This window comes from Trichoplax adhaerens, genomic scaffold (genome assembly GCF_000150275.1).
Source record: "Trichoplax adhaerens TRIADscaffold_5 genomic scaffold, whole genome shotgun sequence".
In the NCBI taxonomy this organism is placed as follows: domain Eukaryota; kingdom Metazoa; phylum Placozoa; class Uniplacotomia; order Trichoplacea; family Trichoplacidae; genus Trichoplax; species Trichoplax adhaerens.
Genome location: NW_002060947.1, coordinates 7,280,663 through 7,302,100, shown reverse-complemented (window position 1 = coordinate 7,302,100; position 21,438 = coordinate 7,280,663). Strand labels below are relative to the sequence as shown.

The 21,438-nt window shown below is 30.6% G+C and overlaps 1 protein-coding gene across 1 annotated transcript; it reads right to left on the bottom strand.

Moving 5' to 3' along the window:
- Window positions 1-5,750: 5,750 nt before the first annotated feature.
- TRIADDRAFT_56866 (uncharacterized protein) lies at window positions 5,751-6,650 on the bottom strand (the record flags this gene model as incomplete). The annotated part of the gene is made up of 1 exon (XM_002112610.1): window positions 5,751-6,650. One exon carries the CDS (start codon window positions 6,648-6,650, stop codon window positions 5,751-5,753), a length of 900 nt encoding a protein of 299 aa, XP_002112646.1.
- Between the last annotated feature and the right edge of the window lie 14,788 nt (window positions 6,651-21,438).

Sequence of the window (21,438 nt, the reverse complement as noted above, 5' to 3'; positions counted from 1 at the left end):
TCATAAAACTATCAAATTATTCATTATTGCCATTATACGACCTTACTTACTTATCATGCACGTAATTATCAAAATTATACTTCTAAGAGTTCTAACGTTCTTTGCAAGAAATTGAAATCGAATTGACATCGTCAAATTTAGCAAACCAAGAATAAAATGCGATTGATTATGGACATAAACACGACAATGTTCGAATAAAACTCCTTTAAATTATGGGCGTATTCAATGACTGAAAATAAGATTAGTGAACTGTCTAATACATAATATACTCGTTGTGTAATTTTAACTCATTTACAAATTATCAAGCTATACTTTACCACTGCAAAATATCGTTGTATCATTTCTAAGTAAAATTTCTTAGAAATGATACAACGACAAACTTTTACAAATGTACAAAGCACTATCTGCTAACGATGAAGAAACATTTGTAAAGCTAAGAACGTAAAGGAATGCTCACAAAGTTGAATTCTAATTCTCAAATCAAGGAGGTAAATTTTACTATAAACTGTGTATATATCAATATACAGGATCAATGTCGGTGATCTACTATACCCGCAAAACCCTAATCCTAGCCGTGTAAATCATAAATTTAGAAATAATACTAAAGCTAGAGGAAGTAACTTTTCAGAGTGAAATTGCTACGGACCAGAATATATGACAGTTGATGATAACAGCTATTGCCACTAGAGATAACTAGAAAGTAAAAAATTGCCATCGGTTAAGGTCCGTTATGTTAAAAAACAGTATTATGATCACGGTGTAAGTATCTTGATCTAGCGAGAAAAAAACAGCGCTTCCAGTCAATAATCTGTATTATTAATTAATAATTAAAAATGAGCTATCAATTATCTTCTATTTGATGTGTTATAGCTATCGTATTGATAGAACCTTCGAACAAAGATTCTTCCTTGTGCCTACGCAGGTGTTATAAATCTACTGTATATTCGTGCTCAATTATAGTAGCAATCTTTAATAAATACGGGCAAAGCAAAAAGCTTAACGCCTGACCTCCTTTGGTGTTGGAAATATTTCAGTAAAATTGAAATCATTACAGTACAGCACAATAGCTGCAAACAAGATATGAGTAAATTATAGATGATTTTTATTGACAGGCATTCTTCCTTAGTTACTATTCGAAATATTAAGTGTAGGAGAATCACCGAAAGCTGCAATAAGACACTAAAAAAGGAAAGATTATATTAATATATTTTCATTATTATCTCAAGTTGCTATCTCAAAAGTATGCTCTAATGTAGTTCTAATTATACCGGATTAGTACATAACATCTTCTATAAGAATAATATTCTCTGTATGAAAATCACAGGTTAGATCTTGTTTCAGATCCCTTACCATGGTAACCAAGTAGAACTTCCTAATACGAGTTAAGGTGGGAGTTAGGGGATTTGAGTCAGGGTTAATCAATTACTGTCGACTAAAATTGGATAAAATACTACGAAGTAAGCTAATGCAGTATTACTAAAGTACCCTATTTTGTCAGCGTCCATTTTTAGAACGGATTTAATGATAGTATTCCTAATATAAGCTAATAGAGAACATAATAAATTTACTTGTAAATAAAAAATTATTAAGTAATTGCAGTTACAGTTTTTTATGCCTATATCAAATTCGATTTCTTTCCATAAAATTTAAATACTAAGTTTAAATACTCAAAAATAGACATTTAAATATCCGAGATATCCATAGCTTTATTCCAATAACGCGTTAATATTTTACCATTTAATCAATCTTAATGATATAAATATTGACATGAAAAATTAGAATATTACCGTTAAATTTGTTATTCTTTAAGGCTAATTGCAGCAAATTACTGTGTCAGGATATATGATTTAATCTACTGGTGATGGATAACATATTAGAGAATTTCTATTATTTATATTGTGCTACCATTAAACATTTCATAATCAAATTTTTAATTTTTAAAATATTAATGCTGCTAGATACTTTTAAAGTGATAAATTATATAAATTATTATATTGAAAGTATGATATAGACATAGAAATAATTAAACTAATTTTATGATGCGTTCTATTTGTTTCAGATTGCTATGCAACCATTTTCTTTCAACACCAAATTATAAATTAAATTTCTTTGCAAGGTAACAAGCTAATTCTATACATTCTTTTCTTACCAAAAAGAGATCATGCGGCCATGAAATATCAACTTCGTAGTAAATAGGAAGAAATAAAAAAAATTTGATCTACATTGATAGATATCTAGTGGCAAGATCAAATAAGTAATGTATTTTTAGCATTTTGATTTTCTTACATATCTTTACCTATTCTTTAACCGATATTTAAATTAATTATGTGCGTTACGAAGAGTGTCAGATAAACAGATACAGTATGATTTACTCATTGAAATTGCAATTTGCATTATTATTACCCAATGAAGTAAAGTAAAAATTGTTGTAGGCAACGGGACAAAATTACACCAAGGACTGAAAATGATTTAGATTTAATTATAGATAACAATCTAGCCAACTATGTTATTATTATAAGTTATGTTAGTAGTCGCCCTCTGATAATACTGATAATGGACAAAATGATGTCAAAAATGATAATTGAAAAAGAATCATTTATAATATCATTAGGCTTTGTAGCGACCAAAATAGTAGATCATTTTAAATTATAAATTTGGGATATATACCCTGATCAAATACGTATAAAATAGTAGAGTCATATTATAAAATTCTAAATTGGCGGTATTAGCATTTAAACCTTTAGATAAAATTAAGGATTGCACTCTGCTGGCTAGTTACTATTTGCTATTTGCTTAATTAAACCATTAATTTCTATAGTTTATGCATAAAATCTTAAAACCTTAGTATCCTTCTAAAGGGAAATTTTCAACTAAATTTTTAATGTAGATGCTCTGCACAGTAGTCTTGCAAGAATTATTTTTAATAAATTAAAAAGCTATCGAGGATCAAATATGAATATTTATGCAAATAGTTTCCTACGGATCAAAACTTTAAACATTATCTCAGGTCTCTTATAATACTTGTAGAATATCCTTATGATTCATTAAATATGATTGATTGATACTTTTAAAATTGAAATTCGTGGAGGCATAATCATTTCAAGATCCAATACTTAATGCTTATTCAACTTTGACATTTTTTCTTTACGTTGGTAGTATTTATTATTCCATAAATGAGATGTTGTATTGGCTGTCTTTAGGAATTTTTATATGTCACAGAGCAGTAAATTTTAGTCTGTAGATAAATGGATCCGGCCATACGTATGTAAGCATGGGACTGGTAAATTTACCTATACATATTCACGTATTTCTTTCTGTATGATCGATTTTCTGCGCAAAAACATACAATAATAATGCCCATCGTGGAGGTATAGCATAATAATTTTAGTTCATATAATCTTTATCTACTATAATTTATAATGATATATTAAAGTCTTTAACTTTTACTAAAAGTTTTGTCCTCTACTATCCAATAAAAAAATGATGTATATTTTTTCTTGATACGAACAAACAATCATTATAATCATTTTCTTTATCATATAGTTTTATATTCTGTGGCATTGTAGCCATATATTGACAGTCAATGCAAAGGCATGTCACTAATTTGAATAGGCTTTCATTATGGAAAAGATATGGTATTGGAAAAGTATAAAATCCAGATTAAACAATAAGTTCTGTATCTTTACAGAATATTTATCCAAATTCACCCTGATATCCATAATTAATTAACCTTGTTATATGGCCATCAATTCTTTAAGTTAACGTGAGTTAAAATAAGCATCTGGTCAAACCTTTATAATTACGTACTTTTTCTATCTTACAATTGTAATTTTTGAGATAATTACCCACGAATATTAGTACGAAAAGGAGGTCTTGTTATCAAATGAATGCCTTAATAATTGAATTAAATATCAAAATCAGAATTTCCATTTTCTCTTTCTAGATACATGCCATTAGATTATATCGTTAGAATAGAGTCAGTGGTCTAATACGATAATATACGGACAGGACTGGTTTTATTTTGGACGTTGAAGTAAAACAAAGAATTTTACTGTTACTATAGAATTCTAGATACTGACTAGGCTTTAGACTGATGTTATGATGGGTAATAGACAATAAAATTGGCTTGATCACTAGTGTATAAATCGACGTATCTTAGTAGCGAAATGCTCCATTCTAGTAATTTATACTGCAATATCAGCATCCATAAGCTCGTAGTAACCTTTATGCTCTTGTATAAGTTAGAAGATATGGTATGTATTCAATTTTATCTATGGTTCTAAAGTATTACCAAGATGGGCAATAGACTACAAAAATGGCTACTCCAAATATGAACAATTCCATGTATAGTAGTTGCTAAATGCTCTATCGTTACACGTTTTAATCTATCGTATTTTCATCTTTCATTTTGCGATACCAGTATATGAATATATATGCAAAAAGTTATTGAGCTTATATCCAATTTTATCTGGTTTGTAGAATATTGATTTGATAGGAAATAAGCTGTAAACTTGACTTGATTTTGATTGAATCAATCGATGTATAACAATACAGAAATTCTCCGTCGCGAGATTTCAATATCACAACATCTGCATCTGTAATTCTATGACCACTGTCTAAAAATGTATAATCAATAAGATATAGGGCTTTTTATCTAATTCTATCTTCTTCCAAAATCTTCATTTCTTGGACAATAGACTATAGAATCGACTTGTTTATAACATCTTATATTATTTTAGTACCATGCATCTATAATCAATGACAAATACACATAAATAAATTCACAACCAAGACACATAATGATGTCGGATATGCACTACAGCGCAGAGAAGGAATGATCCTAAAAACCTTATTGATTTTCTTCTTTTTGCAGGATTTTTATTCCATCTTGAACTGGCTGTCAAATACGTATGGTGCAGAAGAATCTCAATATTGAGTTAATCAATTTTAATAGGGCCTTGTTTTTAATGTAATATAAATTTCTAAATCCTGATAAGGCCATCTGTCCAATTCTATCCGCTATTCTGTGATCAATGATAAATGCCCATAAGTAAACGGATGTGCGAGATACATAACGACGCTGGATTTGTACTAAAGAGTAGGGAATAAATGGCTCCAAAAGCCTTTTTTGATTCTCTTCTTTCTGTAGAATTCTTATTTCATATAATGATGCACTTTGAACTGGCTGTCAGAGAATTGATCACGAAATCAATTTCTAAATCTTGATACAGGTTTCCATCCAATTCTATCCGCCATCGTCCGTTAATATTGACATTATAGATGATGGATTACTGCAATAAATCGAGTTGATCCGCCAGTAAACAAATATCATTTGTAAACATTCAAACGTGATTTTTCATTATAATAGGAATAACTTTATATTCCATCTTATATCCATGGCATGCACGGGTATATGTATATACAACTTTATGAGGACTATTCCTAACTATTTATATGAGTAGCTATGAAACTGTTACAATTTAATCATGGATTCTGCATCTTTATGTATCGGCTGTAATAAAGCCTTGATCTTCTCTTTTTTGTGGTATTCTTTCGCATCAATTTGCTATGATTTGCGATTGATATTTGTTAACATAAAGTATGGCTAAGCTTCCTCCCAAATTTTTGGTTCAAAAATTCTCTGTGCGGGCTATAGGAGTACTGTAATAGTAGAATTTGGAAAAGTATTCTTACACTAACAATGTTTAGGAGACAAAGACTCAATCTTGTAGCTATCCATTACGTTTTCTCTAGTTGTTGTTATTGGAAATTAAATTAATAGACCCGCTTGACAATGCTTTCCTCATAGGTGGAAGGCTTAATTGCTGTTGATGTTGTTGACGGTCAAGGGACTTTCTACCGTCCACTGTGGTGAGAGATCGACTTTGCTTTCCACCTTTTTTACCGTTAGTCATGACTTGTGTTGATAATTCCACGGATAAAAATGAATTTTTATTATTAAATAAAGGTTCTAATCGTTGACTTGAAGTTTTATGAGAAGATGAATGATGATGAGTAGCACGATTTCCAATCTTGCCGCCATCGAGTTCTAACGAAATCTTAACATTTGGCTTAGGTAATTTACGTGCATTGCCTTTTATCCCTTTTGGAGAATGGCTACAACCATGATGATGATGGTCTTCCTCTTCGATATCATCATCATCATCATCGATTTGCCCATACCATGATGAGCATGATGCTGATCTTGAAGTTGGAGTTGTTGTTGGTTCTTGATGGCTAGCTGTTTCATTTGTACAACTGAATAATCGATGATCAGGTACCGAGATGGAAGAAGCTAAGATTGGTTTCATACTTTCAGCACGAGATCGATTTCCGCTATGGTGTGGATTAGCTTGTTCAGCTTGACTATGATGAAATTCTTCCATATCTGATGAGAGCACGATAGCTGATGCACTTCGACGACGATTAATATTTTGCTTATGAACGGGTAAAGTCATACTCGTCTGAGGCGATTTATTAATCCTTAATGCACGACATAATTCATCTTTAATCTGTCGCTGTTGTTTCTTCAAGACATCTAATGAATTAGTTTGCTCTAATTCTAATTTATCCACTTTAAGCTGTAGTAATTTATCAGCAGCTCCGTTGACTATTCTAGTCTTCATGGCCACATTTGTTCTTCGGCTCATCTTGGATATTTTTCCTGATTAGTATTGATTTACACAGTGGTTGAATAGAATCACTTGAATAGACTTAAATAAATCGATTTAAATAAGAATCCAACGAATCAATAGATCACGTTCTTGATCTGCTAATAGTCAAATGGTTAATCTTGGAAGTAGACGTTATAAATTCAACAATAAGTTAGAGAGTAAGAGGAATTGAATAAGTAATAAAGTAACATAAATTGCTCAATAATGTCATCATATTCCTATTCTCTTTTACTCTCTACTTCCTTTGCTACGATAATCCAATTGGGTAATTTCCTTAAATTAGGAAAGAATACAACTGGGAAAGGAATATACAAAAGAGTTCTATAACCAGACAAGATTATATCAACTTCAATAAAGATTGGAATAAAGAGAAATACCAATTGAAAAAAGTAAAAAATCAACCATGACACAGTATTATTTTTCCTTCAATATGCTTGTTCCGGCATATGCTCTTGATTCTCCTTGAATTGAATGTAGAACTCTTTTTAAAATGCCTCCTCTTCTTGTTTCAATGTTGAACAATACTCCTATTTTGTATACAATATCATATTATTAATTAATCGATAGAAGAAAGTATCGATATAGCATGAGATAGAGCCAAGCTGATCTAGCCTAACTTAAATTAAGCTATTGTCGATGAATCATCCACATAAAAGGGGGCATTTGGCAGAGAATAGAAAGGTGTGGGTAGTAGATAAGAGGGAAGAAAATTATCCATCGATAATAACACAGTGATTGAATTAAGGAGGTAAAGTAGACGAAAACTATGATTCTAGAGTAAAGAACAACAACAAAAACAATTTAAAAATGCAAGAAAATGTCGACATTACCTATAATGCTTTTGACATGAATGCAATGCTGGTACTAATAAAAATGAATATAGTTCAACGAGGGTGAGAAATGAATACACGTCTAAAAAAATGGATTTGGAAAGATTTCATTGTCGAATTATGGATATAAGCTATTAAAATCTCGACTATAAAGTCTGAACTTGTGGAATTAATTCAATCACTTCTACTATAAGTATAATAGCAATAGAAACTTTCAAGCCAAGAATGCGTATATACGGGAACTAATATTATTAAACCAAGTCTTTACTATAGAAAATATTAATGAATGAATCTTGTAAACTGTAAACATAACAGCAAAAGGAATGGAAGGAAGGTAGTCAGTTCTAGAATAAATATAACAGCAATTGCAGCATAAATTTAGCGTAGGAATGCTTGTAAAGGCCCGTTACTTTATTTCTCTCTATGGTAATAATTTTATTCAATTACTAAATCATACTGTAGCTTTCTTCGAGAATCAGAGTACAGTAATGCAATGGTAGCAAAAGTTTCTGTACGAGAAAATCAATAAAAGGAATTAATATTTTTATTTGTGGGCAGAAGATATTTATTATTGAATCCCTAAAACTGTGAACATAAAAGCTAAAGAGTGAAATAAATTTGGATATTTTACTACTAAAGCAATTGCAGTATGAGTCAAAATCTAGGAACGCAAGCAAAATATAGGATATTATTGCATCCTTGAATCATAATATCACAAAACCCCATATATGTATGATATACATATATAATATTGAACTTCTGAATCATAATATCGGTAACAATTTAGAAGAAAAAGAGCAAAAAGGCAATGATGTACTAAGATGTACAAGATTGGATCACTAGAAATTGTAAAGGTAATCATCTACTCTGCTGGACAATTCTATTGGAAATGGCTGCATTTTGCACCCGTAATATCATTACGATTGAGCTAAATATCTACATCCACATCGACTAGGTTAGATAATGCTATAGGAAATTAATTTGTATCCACTCCATGATGATAAAGCTAAATATTTATATCCATCCAAAATGAATGATGATAGAAAGATATTCATACCTCAAAGTAAGAGCATTAATCAGTTTATCTACCTTCCAGTGGTAATGAAACCCCAAGATTTTCTCTGATTGATCATGTCATGAACCGATTACGGAATAACGAACCCCTGTTTATAACCGTAAGCAATGCTACTATAGAGTCAATTTCCATATTTTATAATGGTATAAAAGTTTATTCATTTCACAAAAGTTTTAGCTGTATATATACGTATTGCCAATTCAAATGGATGCTTTAAAATACTACAGTATAGCTAAAGACGAAAGTAAGACCCATCACTACCTGTAATTTAACCCTGAATTATGTCAACCCACACACCATTCGTGAGTAGTTAAATGGTATAAATATAATTGGAAGCATTAAGCTGGATGATTATTTTTCACCTTGGATGAAATTTGAAACATAAATCTGGTAATACTACTCAAGATTTATTTATAATTCTATTACTTGCTCACCAAGAAAACCAAAGCTTTATCATTATCTATTGAAACTGATGATGAAAACGGTCAAGACTAATCTAAAGTAAATGCTTAGAACGATCTCAATTATAAGCCAACGATGTGAAGAAATTTTCATGGATTACTGATTTACTCCTTGGAACCTGAACGATATTGTGTGATAGCCAATCCTATTATTTCTCTCCAAATAAAATATTGATCATAACTATTTCATATGATAATCTAATCAACGAGCATAGGCAAAACTAGAAAGCACGCGGTATAGTCAATTATTCTAATTTAACAGTACTAAAAATTTTTCTTGGGTTAATGAATTACTCATTACGAATAAAATTTCAAGTAGTAATGATATCTACCAAGATTGGATGGTAGAAACAAATAGGATAGGTTAAGGGCACAAGTATTGATCGATTTCGGCTATAACTGGGTAGATCAAGAAATTATTACGGATTAATAATTCGCTGTTTACAGTACCGACAGAATTTAAATCATGGGATAGCCAATCCAATTATTTTCTCCTTAGGTAAATCAAAATATTAACGTTAGGTATTTGCTTCGACGGCGGAATGGATTAAGATAGGTAAGAGTAAATGTATCAAGCAATCTCTATTCTAAGTGGGTGATATCTAGAATTTTTCACGAATTTATGATTCAATGTTTAGAGTTTCAATTTCTTCATGGGATAATCAATCCGATTTCTTGTTAGACGAATCAAAATATCAATATTATCCACTCATTTAACGACAGAGAGAATCAGATAAGTTATATTAAATGTATTAATCCATTGTGGCAATATGCCACCTATATCCACAAATTTTTACGGATTGATGATTTATCATTTATAAAGACAATTTCATCGTGTGAGGGTAAATTATATTCTTTTCTGGCTGATACAGATCCATGATAATTTATCCAAGTTGATGATAGAGAGATGGATGGTGTTATTTTCGAAATCAAGCTGACTATGAAAAGTGATGGCGATGTAGGTAGAAGAAGAGAGAAATTATTCCATGTACTGCACTATAATTCGGTACGATGATCTTAGAATTTAAATTTTTAAACCCATCTGAGATTAAAGTATACTAATATCGTTTAGCATGGCATTATAATGAAGCATCTTTACTGTGCTAAATATTTAAGGCATCCTTTTCCCAGATAAAATGATCATACTAAAGCTAGCTAAGCAGAATAAAAGATCAGACGGAATATATGAAATTGATCATGCCTAATTCCAATCCAAGTTACAATGAATATGCTATGATTGATTATACGGGTATAATTATAATCATGTAGGATATCGCTACAGAGTTGAAGTCAATCATGAACATACTTTAAAAGCATGGATTCATCATCAAATCCAATACAGCTAAAACATAGAATATTGAAGGTACTTTTCCAAGGTAAAATGATCGTATTATAAAGCTGGCGAAGCAGAATCAGAGATCGAATTGACCCTACAGACGGGAAATATAAAACTGATTATGTCTTGTCCTACGCCAAATTATAAAGAATGGGCTTTGATCAATTACAATCTTGTAGGGATATTGCTACTGAGTTGAGATCTGTAGTGAACATCCTTCGAAAACGTGGATTCATCATGAAATGCAATAAGCTAGAGCACAGATCAATCCATATTAACCAATCCAGACAAGAAAATTAAATTATTCAGAAATTCTTACCGATGGATGACTAATAGTTTCAATACTTTGTAGATTTATAGTTTATGATAACGTAAAAGCATCATTATAAAATCGAATTAGAAAGGTATTGTCATTTTAAGAACCAGTTAGCTAAAGTAGAAGTAGAGGTTGACGTTAAAACTTATTCTACAAAGTTTCTCTATCGCAAAATCCACTCTGACGGCTAATGGCTTGAACTCAAAACGATTAGGTATCCTAGTTTACAATTATGTAATAGCGCCACCATCGAGTCGAAAATTTGTAGGTAGTGTCCTCATTTTTGGGCACAGATTTATAATGTACTGGTAATAAATATTTGACACACAAAATGAGCCTAAATAAATCCTAGTAAATCAGCTCAATGATCTAAAGAATTGCATCAAGAAGTGCTTAACCAGAGATGGTTACTTTAACAACTAATGATTGGGTATTGTAGATTTTGAACTGGTAGTAGCACTCCCATTGAGTTGGAAATTCACGGATGCCATCACTTTGACACACTGATTTATGTAGAATGATCATGTAGAAGCAGCTTGGCTTACTTTAGACCAACTCTTGTTTACATGGATTCATCACGTAAACGCTACCTGACTTAGGTTAGAGCATCACTAGATTTATACAAACCAACTCGATCAGCTAAAGTTATTCTCATAAGATATTTAGTACCAGCAATTGCTTAATGATTGATATTTTTTTAGCAGGATCACAGGATCACGATTAGATATTGTAGCATTTGATTCAGTAAATAGCATCGCCACTGAATTAAAATTAGGAGAGATTATCCTTTTTTCAACTCTGGTAAGTGCAGGTAGATCATGCAAAAGCAGTTTGGCTCAGATTAGAGTATCACTGGATTTATATAAATCACCTTAATCAATTGAATTTATACCCTCAAGAACTACTTAAAAATGAATGGTTACTTTAACAAGATCACGATTGGGAATTGTAGTTTTCACTTATGTATTTGCATCGCTACCAAGATAAAAATTTGGAGAGATTATCATTTTCCAACTCTCGTAAATGTGGATAGATCACGTAAAAGTTGCTTAGCTTAGATAAGCGCATAACTAGATTTTTATAAATTAATTCAATCAACTGAAATTATCCTCTCAAGATCTTTACTACCAAGAATTGCTTCACGATTGATGCTTGCTTTAACATGATCACGATTGGGAACTGTAGTTTTTGATTCCGTGCCAATAATAGGATAGTAAAGGAGTTGAAAATTTGGAGGAATTATCGTTTTCCAATCCTCGTGCGTCTAGATAGATCATGTAAAAGCTACTTGGCTTAAATAAAGAGTATCACAGAATTTATACAAATCAACTGGATAAACTAAAATTAGACTTTCGAGAACGGTTTGGCTATGAATGATAACAGATCATCATTAGGAGTTTCAGTTTTCGATCCTGTAAAAATAGCATTGCCATCAAGTTGAAAATCGACAAGTATCATCTTCCAACATCGACTCGTTATGAAAAAAAGACTTGGCTTAAATAAGAGTCTAAGTGGATTCATGTAACAAATTATCTCGATAAACTAAAATAAGGCGATTAATTCACGAGAAGTGCTTAAAGATCGATGATCGCTTTGACAGTATTTAAAAGTCATGGCGTTGATTCACTACTCTTGACAACGTTACTACAAGGTTGTAGAATATTAATATTTTACAATCATGTAATCGTATCCTCATAGAGGTGAATATTTAACCAAGATAAATGGATAAGAAAAAAGTGTTTCTTCTTCTTACAGGCAAAGATACAAAGGTGTAAGATAGTAGATATAAAATGGTGTTGTAAATCAACACAATAGTGATAATGGATAGAAGAAGAAACGCCTACCCATATTGCAAAGTAAGAGTAGCAATAAAACAGTAGAATTCTCAATCCAAGATCACAATCCTCCAACTATCTTACCCACCACTTTAATCCAAAATCGAATGATCATGTTATAATTTTCTCAATCTACCATCTTATTACAAAAAATAATAACTCTTCACCTTAATCTTGTAACGTCGTTTTCTTTATTCTATCGAGGTAGAGCTTGCTTCCAAATCACTAAGCTAGGCAAGAATCATACCGGCAGACAAATAGGATCTGAAAAAATAACTTAATGATGACGATGTTACCACTATTTTTGAACAATCTCGACAACAAAATTACTAGTAGGAGATGTACTTTTGTTTTGAAAGAGTACAATGATCAGAATCTTTATATTTTGTTTTTTTCTCTCTCTTCTCTTTTCTTTCTCTCACTTTCTGCATATTCGATTATATAGTTACAGTTATTAAACTCATTAATCGTGATTAACTATGTCTATGCAATGGGAATAAAGAGCTATCTATGATTGCAACAATAGATGGATTGCATTTTCCTCCATCATCCGAATTGTTTTTTGTTCATTTCACCTTTGATTGAAGTTGAATTATTGATTGTTATTGATTTCCATTGATAACTGGTCCATCTTTATTTATGGCCTAAATGGAGTATTAGAATTTCTTTGTCATGATAGAGGGCTAGTATTGTTTTTTAGCACCTGTATACTTGATAGGCTGGTCTATTAGCTTCTTTCTTGGCCTTCTCTATCGTTCATCAAGCTTACGTAAAGTATTCTAATAGAGAGGATGATCAATGGAAGCGAAAAATAAATACTATCCTTTCTCGATGATAATAGACGATAGAATTTATTGGACGTTTTTTGCACAAAATCAAGGCTATTTCTAACCCAAATAGCTAGAATACAATGCTAAATCAGCCATCATGGTATAGCTAATATTAAATCTCAATCAACGAAAAAAAAGTGGATCAATAGAATGAGGGAGTTGAGGGCGTAAACTGCGGACATTCTATCCAGTCATAACTAACTATTAAATGATTAATATCCTATTTTAATGACGATTACTACTTTCAGTCTTTTATAAATACTCTCTATTTTCGTCAATATAATGGACATTGTTGCCGATATAAACAATTACAGGGTATTCTATCCCGCAAACTTGGATAGAAGAGAATGAAATGCCTATCATAAATCGCTTAACTTAAATTTTTATGACTTTAGCTGTCCATCTCCATCATACTTAGACATGGACTACTAGGTGGTCCACTAAGTCGATCTAGTATAGTAGTTCACGGCTCAGAAAATGTTTATTTACCTTCATTTCTATCATAGTATCGATCGATGTTGAACGATAATGAAATTACTCAATATGAGGACTAATTAATTCTATATGCAGTACGTACACAAAAGATAAAAAGATATTTTCCTATGCTAGCTACTCTAGCCGTTGCATCAAGCCAATTGTAAATAATAACAGTCTATCCTGTATTCAGTATCCATTTCTTTATCTATGTGAACGACAAAATACGGATAAATATTGATATTACCAGATAGGTATAATGATAAATTCTCTTGTTAAGTAGTGTTGAACTAATTATAGTATGGAAGGATGAACTATCAGGATCGATATTATGAAAAGATAATTGCCTTTGTCAATTTGCATTCTACGTCGTAGTGTATTATATTCAGAATGATAACATTTTTTAATATCTAGACTAGTTAATTTTATATCTGTTCAAAGTATTCATTGTAACATAAAGGGGCAAGAATAAATAGAAGCGACTGAAAGGAATTATTATTCCTCAGGACTCTATTAATAATATCAGATGAATTATACAGAATAGCGATCCTATGTTTAATATCTATTTCTTAGCTGATGTTGATGACAATGATAACATAAATTAGATATCCATAAATATAACTGTTTGTTAAGAAAAATTTGGTCATGATTTAGTAACCCGTTTATAGTATAAAGGTTATGATGTATTGGATATCCATGGATATAGCTGCGTACAAAGAGAATTTCATGATGATTTCCATCATTTATTGCATTATCGAAGGATAACTAATTTAAGGTGATATCATATAAAGGAATGATATTGACCCTTACAAATTTAGCCGGTAGTGTAATAATTTATGGCACTTCTATCTTACGATATACTGGTATTAAAAATGATAGGGACAATATCTATATTACATAAAATGTTTTGATACACCAGTTTAATATAAAAATTAATTTAATTTTGATATATACGTGTAACAAGTATTTTAACAATACGTAAAAATATGGATAATCCTCGAAAGAGATTTTTATTGCATGATTTATTGCAGCATAGAAGGATAGCTAATCTAAGGTAGTATTATAAGAAGAAATGATATTTACCCGTACTAATTTGGCTTGTATCGTAATAATTTACGGGATTTCCATCCTACGATATAATTTTATTGATTGATAGAGACAATGTCTATGTTATATAAAAAAGCATGTGTGCACTACTTTAATTAATATGAAAGTTAATTTAATTTTGGTATATATACGGAGTATTTTTGCATGCGAAAATAAGAATGATCTTTGAGAACCATTTTTCCCGCGTTATTCTTTACCTACAGCCAAATCGATCTTAAGGAATCGTGACCATTGATTAAATACGAGCATCTACTTTTTATGGGAACAATGATATAAACCAGATGTAGATATATATGACTATGCTTCTATAAAATTTTATCATGATTTCCCTAGTCACAGTAACATAGAAGGAAATAAGATCATGTGAAAGTGATATAATTCGCTACATAAAATCTGGCTACTATTCAGCTAATTTGTGACGGTTTCTATCCTATGACTGACTAATACAAAATGATTGTAGCATCGTTTAACGTGGTGGATAATTAATATTGTGTAGACGAAGTACGTACCAAACATATAAGAATGAAATAAACTTCAAGGCATACTACTACTGTAATTGTATCACGGATGAATATTGAGATACGTTTATATCATAGTGAATAAAATAGTAGATATATATATATGAAAATTCGGAATCTGTCATCCAAATCTATTGAGATTTCGATCGTGGTATACGCTAATATTCAATGACGGCCAATTACTAAGTATAAAGATTTAATTAATTTTGCGTATACATGATATAGACTATATCGATTATATTTAGAAAGTATACATTGAGTTACGCTAATAGTAATGATTTAGTGTTAATAAATATCTATTTTCTTCATCAATACTGATGATAGTAATAGGACATCTTTGATATCAATAAATAGATTATGACTAGAAGTAAAAAAATTTTATTATACTTTGTGATATGAATGTAATGAAAGGATGAGGTATTCATATGCAGACTATGCACATGGTGTAGTCCTTCTATTATGCCAATACTTTTCTATTTTCTCCTGTATTAGGAATTACTTAATGTTACTACTACTTTACTCGCGTATCATAGATTGCTACTTGATGACAATAAATTCATTTAGAAAGGAGATTAACTAATTTTGAGTATAGCATATTGTATATTCTATCTATAAATAGGAATAAAAAGAGCGGCTCTATGCTAGACCTTCTTTATGAATAGTTAAATTGATTAAAATTGATAATAATATATCCCATATTGGTAAATAGCGATTTCTTCATCGGTGTTAGGACAACATTAATTAACATAGAATATTTATGATGATTTCACCAAAATTCTAGCGTAATTTTCAATATTTTGAAGACAGTAGCTTTGTTATCATCATGATTACTTAAGTTTCTGTTACGTGTATAATAAATTTATACGAATGAGAATGAAAGAAACTTTATTTATTGCAAAACAGGCTACAAATGTAGCTGCGCTAATTCTAACTGTTAATTAATTATGGTATAGATACTGTGGCAAATGTCCAATCCTTTATCGATTTTAACTACAGTTTCCTGACAATATAGGACTACAAGGCTATGTTAACGCCGATAGATTTATATGAATTTTACATTAACCGAAATATTTTGATGCTGTACGTAAGTTACCCCAGATGTTTCCATGATCATACACTCCAAAAAGTGGCTATTTGCGAGTGTCTAAAAAAGTAGCACTGGTTACTATCAAGATTAATTAATTTTATCTAAATGCGTATTATAGTAATGAGGCTCGTATATTAATTAGGTGGTAGTAAAAAATTCAAAACAAGTTCTTTGCTCCATACTCTATGTACTTTTAGCCAATATAATTACAAACGATGCCTATATATCCAAAATTATATATCCACTTCTTTATCGATAAGAACAGTTTTAGGATAATGCTATTGCTGATGTACAGCAAGAAAATTTTTTGAAATTGTATGTAAGCAATTATAAGAGATACGTATCAGCAATTACCTATAACTTTCTGCCTCCTATCTGCACTGACCGTTACGCTAAGGATATTGTTTGATATAAGGATTAATTCATTTCCTATAGTATAAGTATTTTTATAAAGATACAAAAAGCACGAATGATAAATACTTTTCATGACTAAATATTCTACAGTTTTTGTTAATTTAATTTGCAGAACAAAATTGTAGTTCTAAATATTAAACATCCGATTTTGTTGTCGTTGCTATTGACATTTATAGAATGTTATTACAGTCCACAAATTTTATGCCGCCAATGGAAATTTACTGTAGTCTAGAAAAATGATGCTTGTAACAATATCGTGCAAGGCAACAATGTAATTGCTTATACGGGAATCCCAGTTGAATAATACTAACCAAGTATAACTGCTATTGTATGCTGATATTTGATAATGCTAAGATTGCTTGGCATGAACATTTATTCTACATAAACAGTAACGAATTAAAAATAAAAAACGATCGACCTTTTGTTGTTAAATATTTTATATGTTTAGGCAACCAAAGGTAATTATGAATGATAATTAAACAGGCATGTTAAAAGTTTGTTTTATCAATATTTTCTAATAGAATCTACTGTTCGCGATATTTCGCATACTTGTTTACTGACTGGGATATTTCACTAGTTAGATAGTTGTAAACTATCTAAATTAATTACTGCGATAAAGCTTATCAACTATGGCGTACGATATATTCTGGAATAAAAATTTCATTATATCCAAGTCTGAAAATCTACCAGAAAATTCTGTAAATAGTAATCGTATGTTATACTCGTATGTAAATGACTTATATAATTCGATAACCTTAGGGCGCCATCTTGCAAAAATATTCATATGGGGTGTATTTAAAGTTAGCTATTTTCAATATTGTTGCAAATATCAATCTCTCAATATTTACAATCCATATTAATTAATTTATAAATATCGTTGAATTCACACCTGTACTACTATTTTACAAAGGCTAAAAAATAAATCATTTTCTTATATTTTTTTACCTAAAATATTTATTATTAAATTATTCTGTAATATTGAATAATAACCTTATCTAGTTTCGTGATATGCAATATTAATTGTCCTAAAACGAGAGATTACAATCCACCTGCATCATCATCGTCAATATTACGAGTATATTAACTTCTTTCAAACCATTAGCACTATTACGATTATTTCTTATTCCTATGGTAACAATAGTGCTTAATATACTATCGATCACGCACTCAGTAGCAACAATGCTGATATTTAATACTATAAACAAAAGCTACGGTGCTGTCAATGCGTAATCTGTTGACTTGCATCCTTCAATAATTTTATCTGCTGTAAACACTATAGTAGATTTTATATTTGTATTTTTTCTAGTCAATACAATAGCATTACATTGCTTATTATATTTACTAATGATTTTAAAATTGTTCCAACCGATCGTATATATCCTCTATTCTCAGTATAGACGCAAACTTCACGAGAAAGCTATTAGATTGCATCAGTTTTCTGTGAATTACTGATAAAGATACCACTAACCTCATTTTCAAGTATTCATATTCTTCAAATTTTCCATGAATTATGAACAGTATTGCATTGCTATTCAATTTTTCGATGTCAAAACATACGATACTTTTAGCAACTTAAAGTTATCTTCAAATTATGAAAAATCGTGATGATACTGCAGTCCTACAATTACGCTACTTTTTCCGAAATTTCCTTCTTTCTCTCCGCAAACAGCAAATGCGTTATAGGTGAAGTGTTCACACAGCACTATAACTGATGTTTTGATATGTGACACTCAATTCTTAAGTTTTCTACAATCAAAATGGTGAAATACTTTCCCAAATTGTAAAATATTAATGTACTGATCAATTATGACGATAGCCTTGCAATAATTCTGCAGTATCAAGCTAGATCACAAATCTACTTGCGGGCTGCATCGTAACTACTAGCTTGTAAAGAACGTCGTAAACAGGACAATAAAAGTAAAATAAATAGTGCCTTCTCGGTTTTCAGCTTTTGAAAATTATTACAAGTGTTGCAATTTAAGCAAGAAGAAAAGAATTTTGAACAAGGGCTTTATTTTTAAAGTCAATGTAAGAAGTATGTTATAACGCAATCACATCATAGAAACTCAAAAAGTATTCAATATTTGTACAAGAATTCTGTAAAGGTGTGGTAATGTACATACAGTACAAATAAACATTTAACATATAATACTGATTGGCAATCAATAATTATGTACATCTCCTAAATAAATACGTGTCCCAGAAATGGTAATTGGTGATAACATTATTATATTATCCAGATGTTGAAGGCCGACCATTGCTATGAATAAGTCTTTTATCGGGAATGCAGGTAAAGCTCTATCATTAGAATCGTCATTTGGGAACTAGACAGGCGCAGTCCTTAACCATTGCCTAATTAGTAAAATTAAAAAATTATGTCATTATAAGCAGTCATAACAGTAAATGTCTTCATACAATTTAAGATTGGGCATTCAGACAGCATTACTGCAGACTTTTATCATTTCCAGTAATATCGTAATAGTGGGTTCATCCATGTTCTGGATCTACTACAGATATTACCGTCATGATACAATGAGATCATCACAATATACCTTCAGTCATTTGTATTTCTTCAAATGATAGTAAAAGCTTACCTTCAACATACAAGTCCCTTTCCAAAAGCATATTGAGTATTGAGAGTAATCATTACCTGCAACCGACTAAAATTATACACCTAAACATCGAAAAGGATAAACATAATTATATTACTTTCTGTAATGGTAATATTGCTAACACAAATCAAGCTTCAACACTGATTAAATCAGAATAAGAGGTTCTAAGCATATGCAGCGAATTAGCATCATCCGGTAATTCCAACTTCTTTTAAAAGTATTTCATCACAATACTAAAACCAGTGTTTATATTAACATAGCCATTCTCTGGGCAGAGGTAAAAACTCACATCACTTTTAATCCATCAGGTAGCAAGGGCTAACAGACAATGTTATATTGTTAGTATACCTATAATAAAAACGATCTAAATGAGATAATGCCCAGTTGAAAGGAGTGATTAAAAATCCCATTATTTTACAAAGTGTTGCACGTTTAGCATGCTTGCAAAGGTTGCTGATCATACAATCCTTACTACTATAGTAATATCTATATCACACTCTTCAGTTATGCAACGAACGTGTCTGTCAATGCTCTCAGTGCAATAACCGTACAAGTATAATGAGAGTTACGAATAGCAATTTACAATATTATTGATGTGTGACAAAATGTATCATTGCAATTGGTTTATCATTCATACTATTATTGTCCATATCATATAATTCTTTTACTATATTTTTATTTAGTTGTTAACTCAAATAGCGATATTACTTGATAACGTATTCTGTCTCACATCTATTATATATGTTTAATTAATGATCATTTTAGCATACATTTATGCCATAAAATTTCAGACAACTTTTGCCTTGCCGTGTTTTACGAGCAATACGCGTTTTAATTAGGACAGGTGCAAACTAACACAACTAACAGAATAAAAGTTATAATAATATTTCCTAGGACTACCATTTAACATCATTGGCGAACACTTCTCTAACACACATTCAAATTACATTATCATTTTTATATGTGACAATAAGAGATGATGTAAATGTTGGATTCAAGTATTTTAAAATTTTTAATGTCTTCACTCTTTTAATTAAACTTTCTAATTAGTATGTTGTCCATATGTTATGAAAGTTACTTACACACGGTTTCGTTCACTTAGGCAAGGTTTAACTGTATTAGTTGTTTAATTCTAAGTAGATAGAATTAAACGTAATGCAGCTCCCCAATAACAATGTCATCAGCAACTTCTTCAACACGTACTTTTTTAATAGTTAACAATTACATATCTAGTAACATTTACATGAAGTTTTACTTTAGCCAAGACTGCCGCAACAGTCATTAATCAATGGATTAAAATTAATCTGTAGCTACTTCTCAACAAACATTAACGTTTAATATGACCTATTCTCGCTAAGAATTGCGGTTGCGATGTAAAACGCGATCAATAGGTTAAAGTCAGTTTACTTTTTCAACAATTTAGAAGGAATGTTTTTTATCATTAATATTATTATTATTATTATATACGAATGTGAACAAATTAAGAATTCTATTCCTAATTAAAATAATGATTGCATGTTGACTTACTGAACACTGCGTGTAATTTTACTTTAAGTACACGATAGGAAGTAAAACAGCAATTTTTATAATAAGAAATGTTTTGTTTTTTAAAAGTGTTAATATCCACGTAACTATCCGAGTAAATCTGTCGAAATGAGAACTATAACACGCACAGATAAACAGAAGCGGATATCTAGAGGGAACCATTAATTATTAATAATACTTATATGACAGTCTTCAAAACGTCTTCGATTCCGCTTAAAATGTGCAGATAAGCAGATCGTTTCTTATTGTTAAAAGCTAAAGGTCTCATATTACTATTTCACATTAGTTAATTATAATATAGATGCTAATTCAATATATCACTAG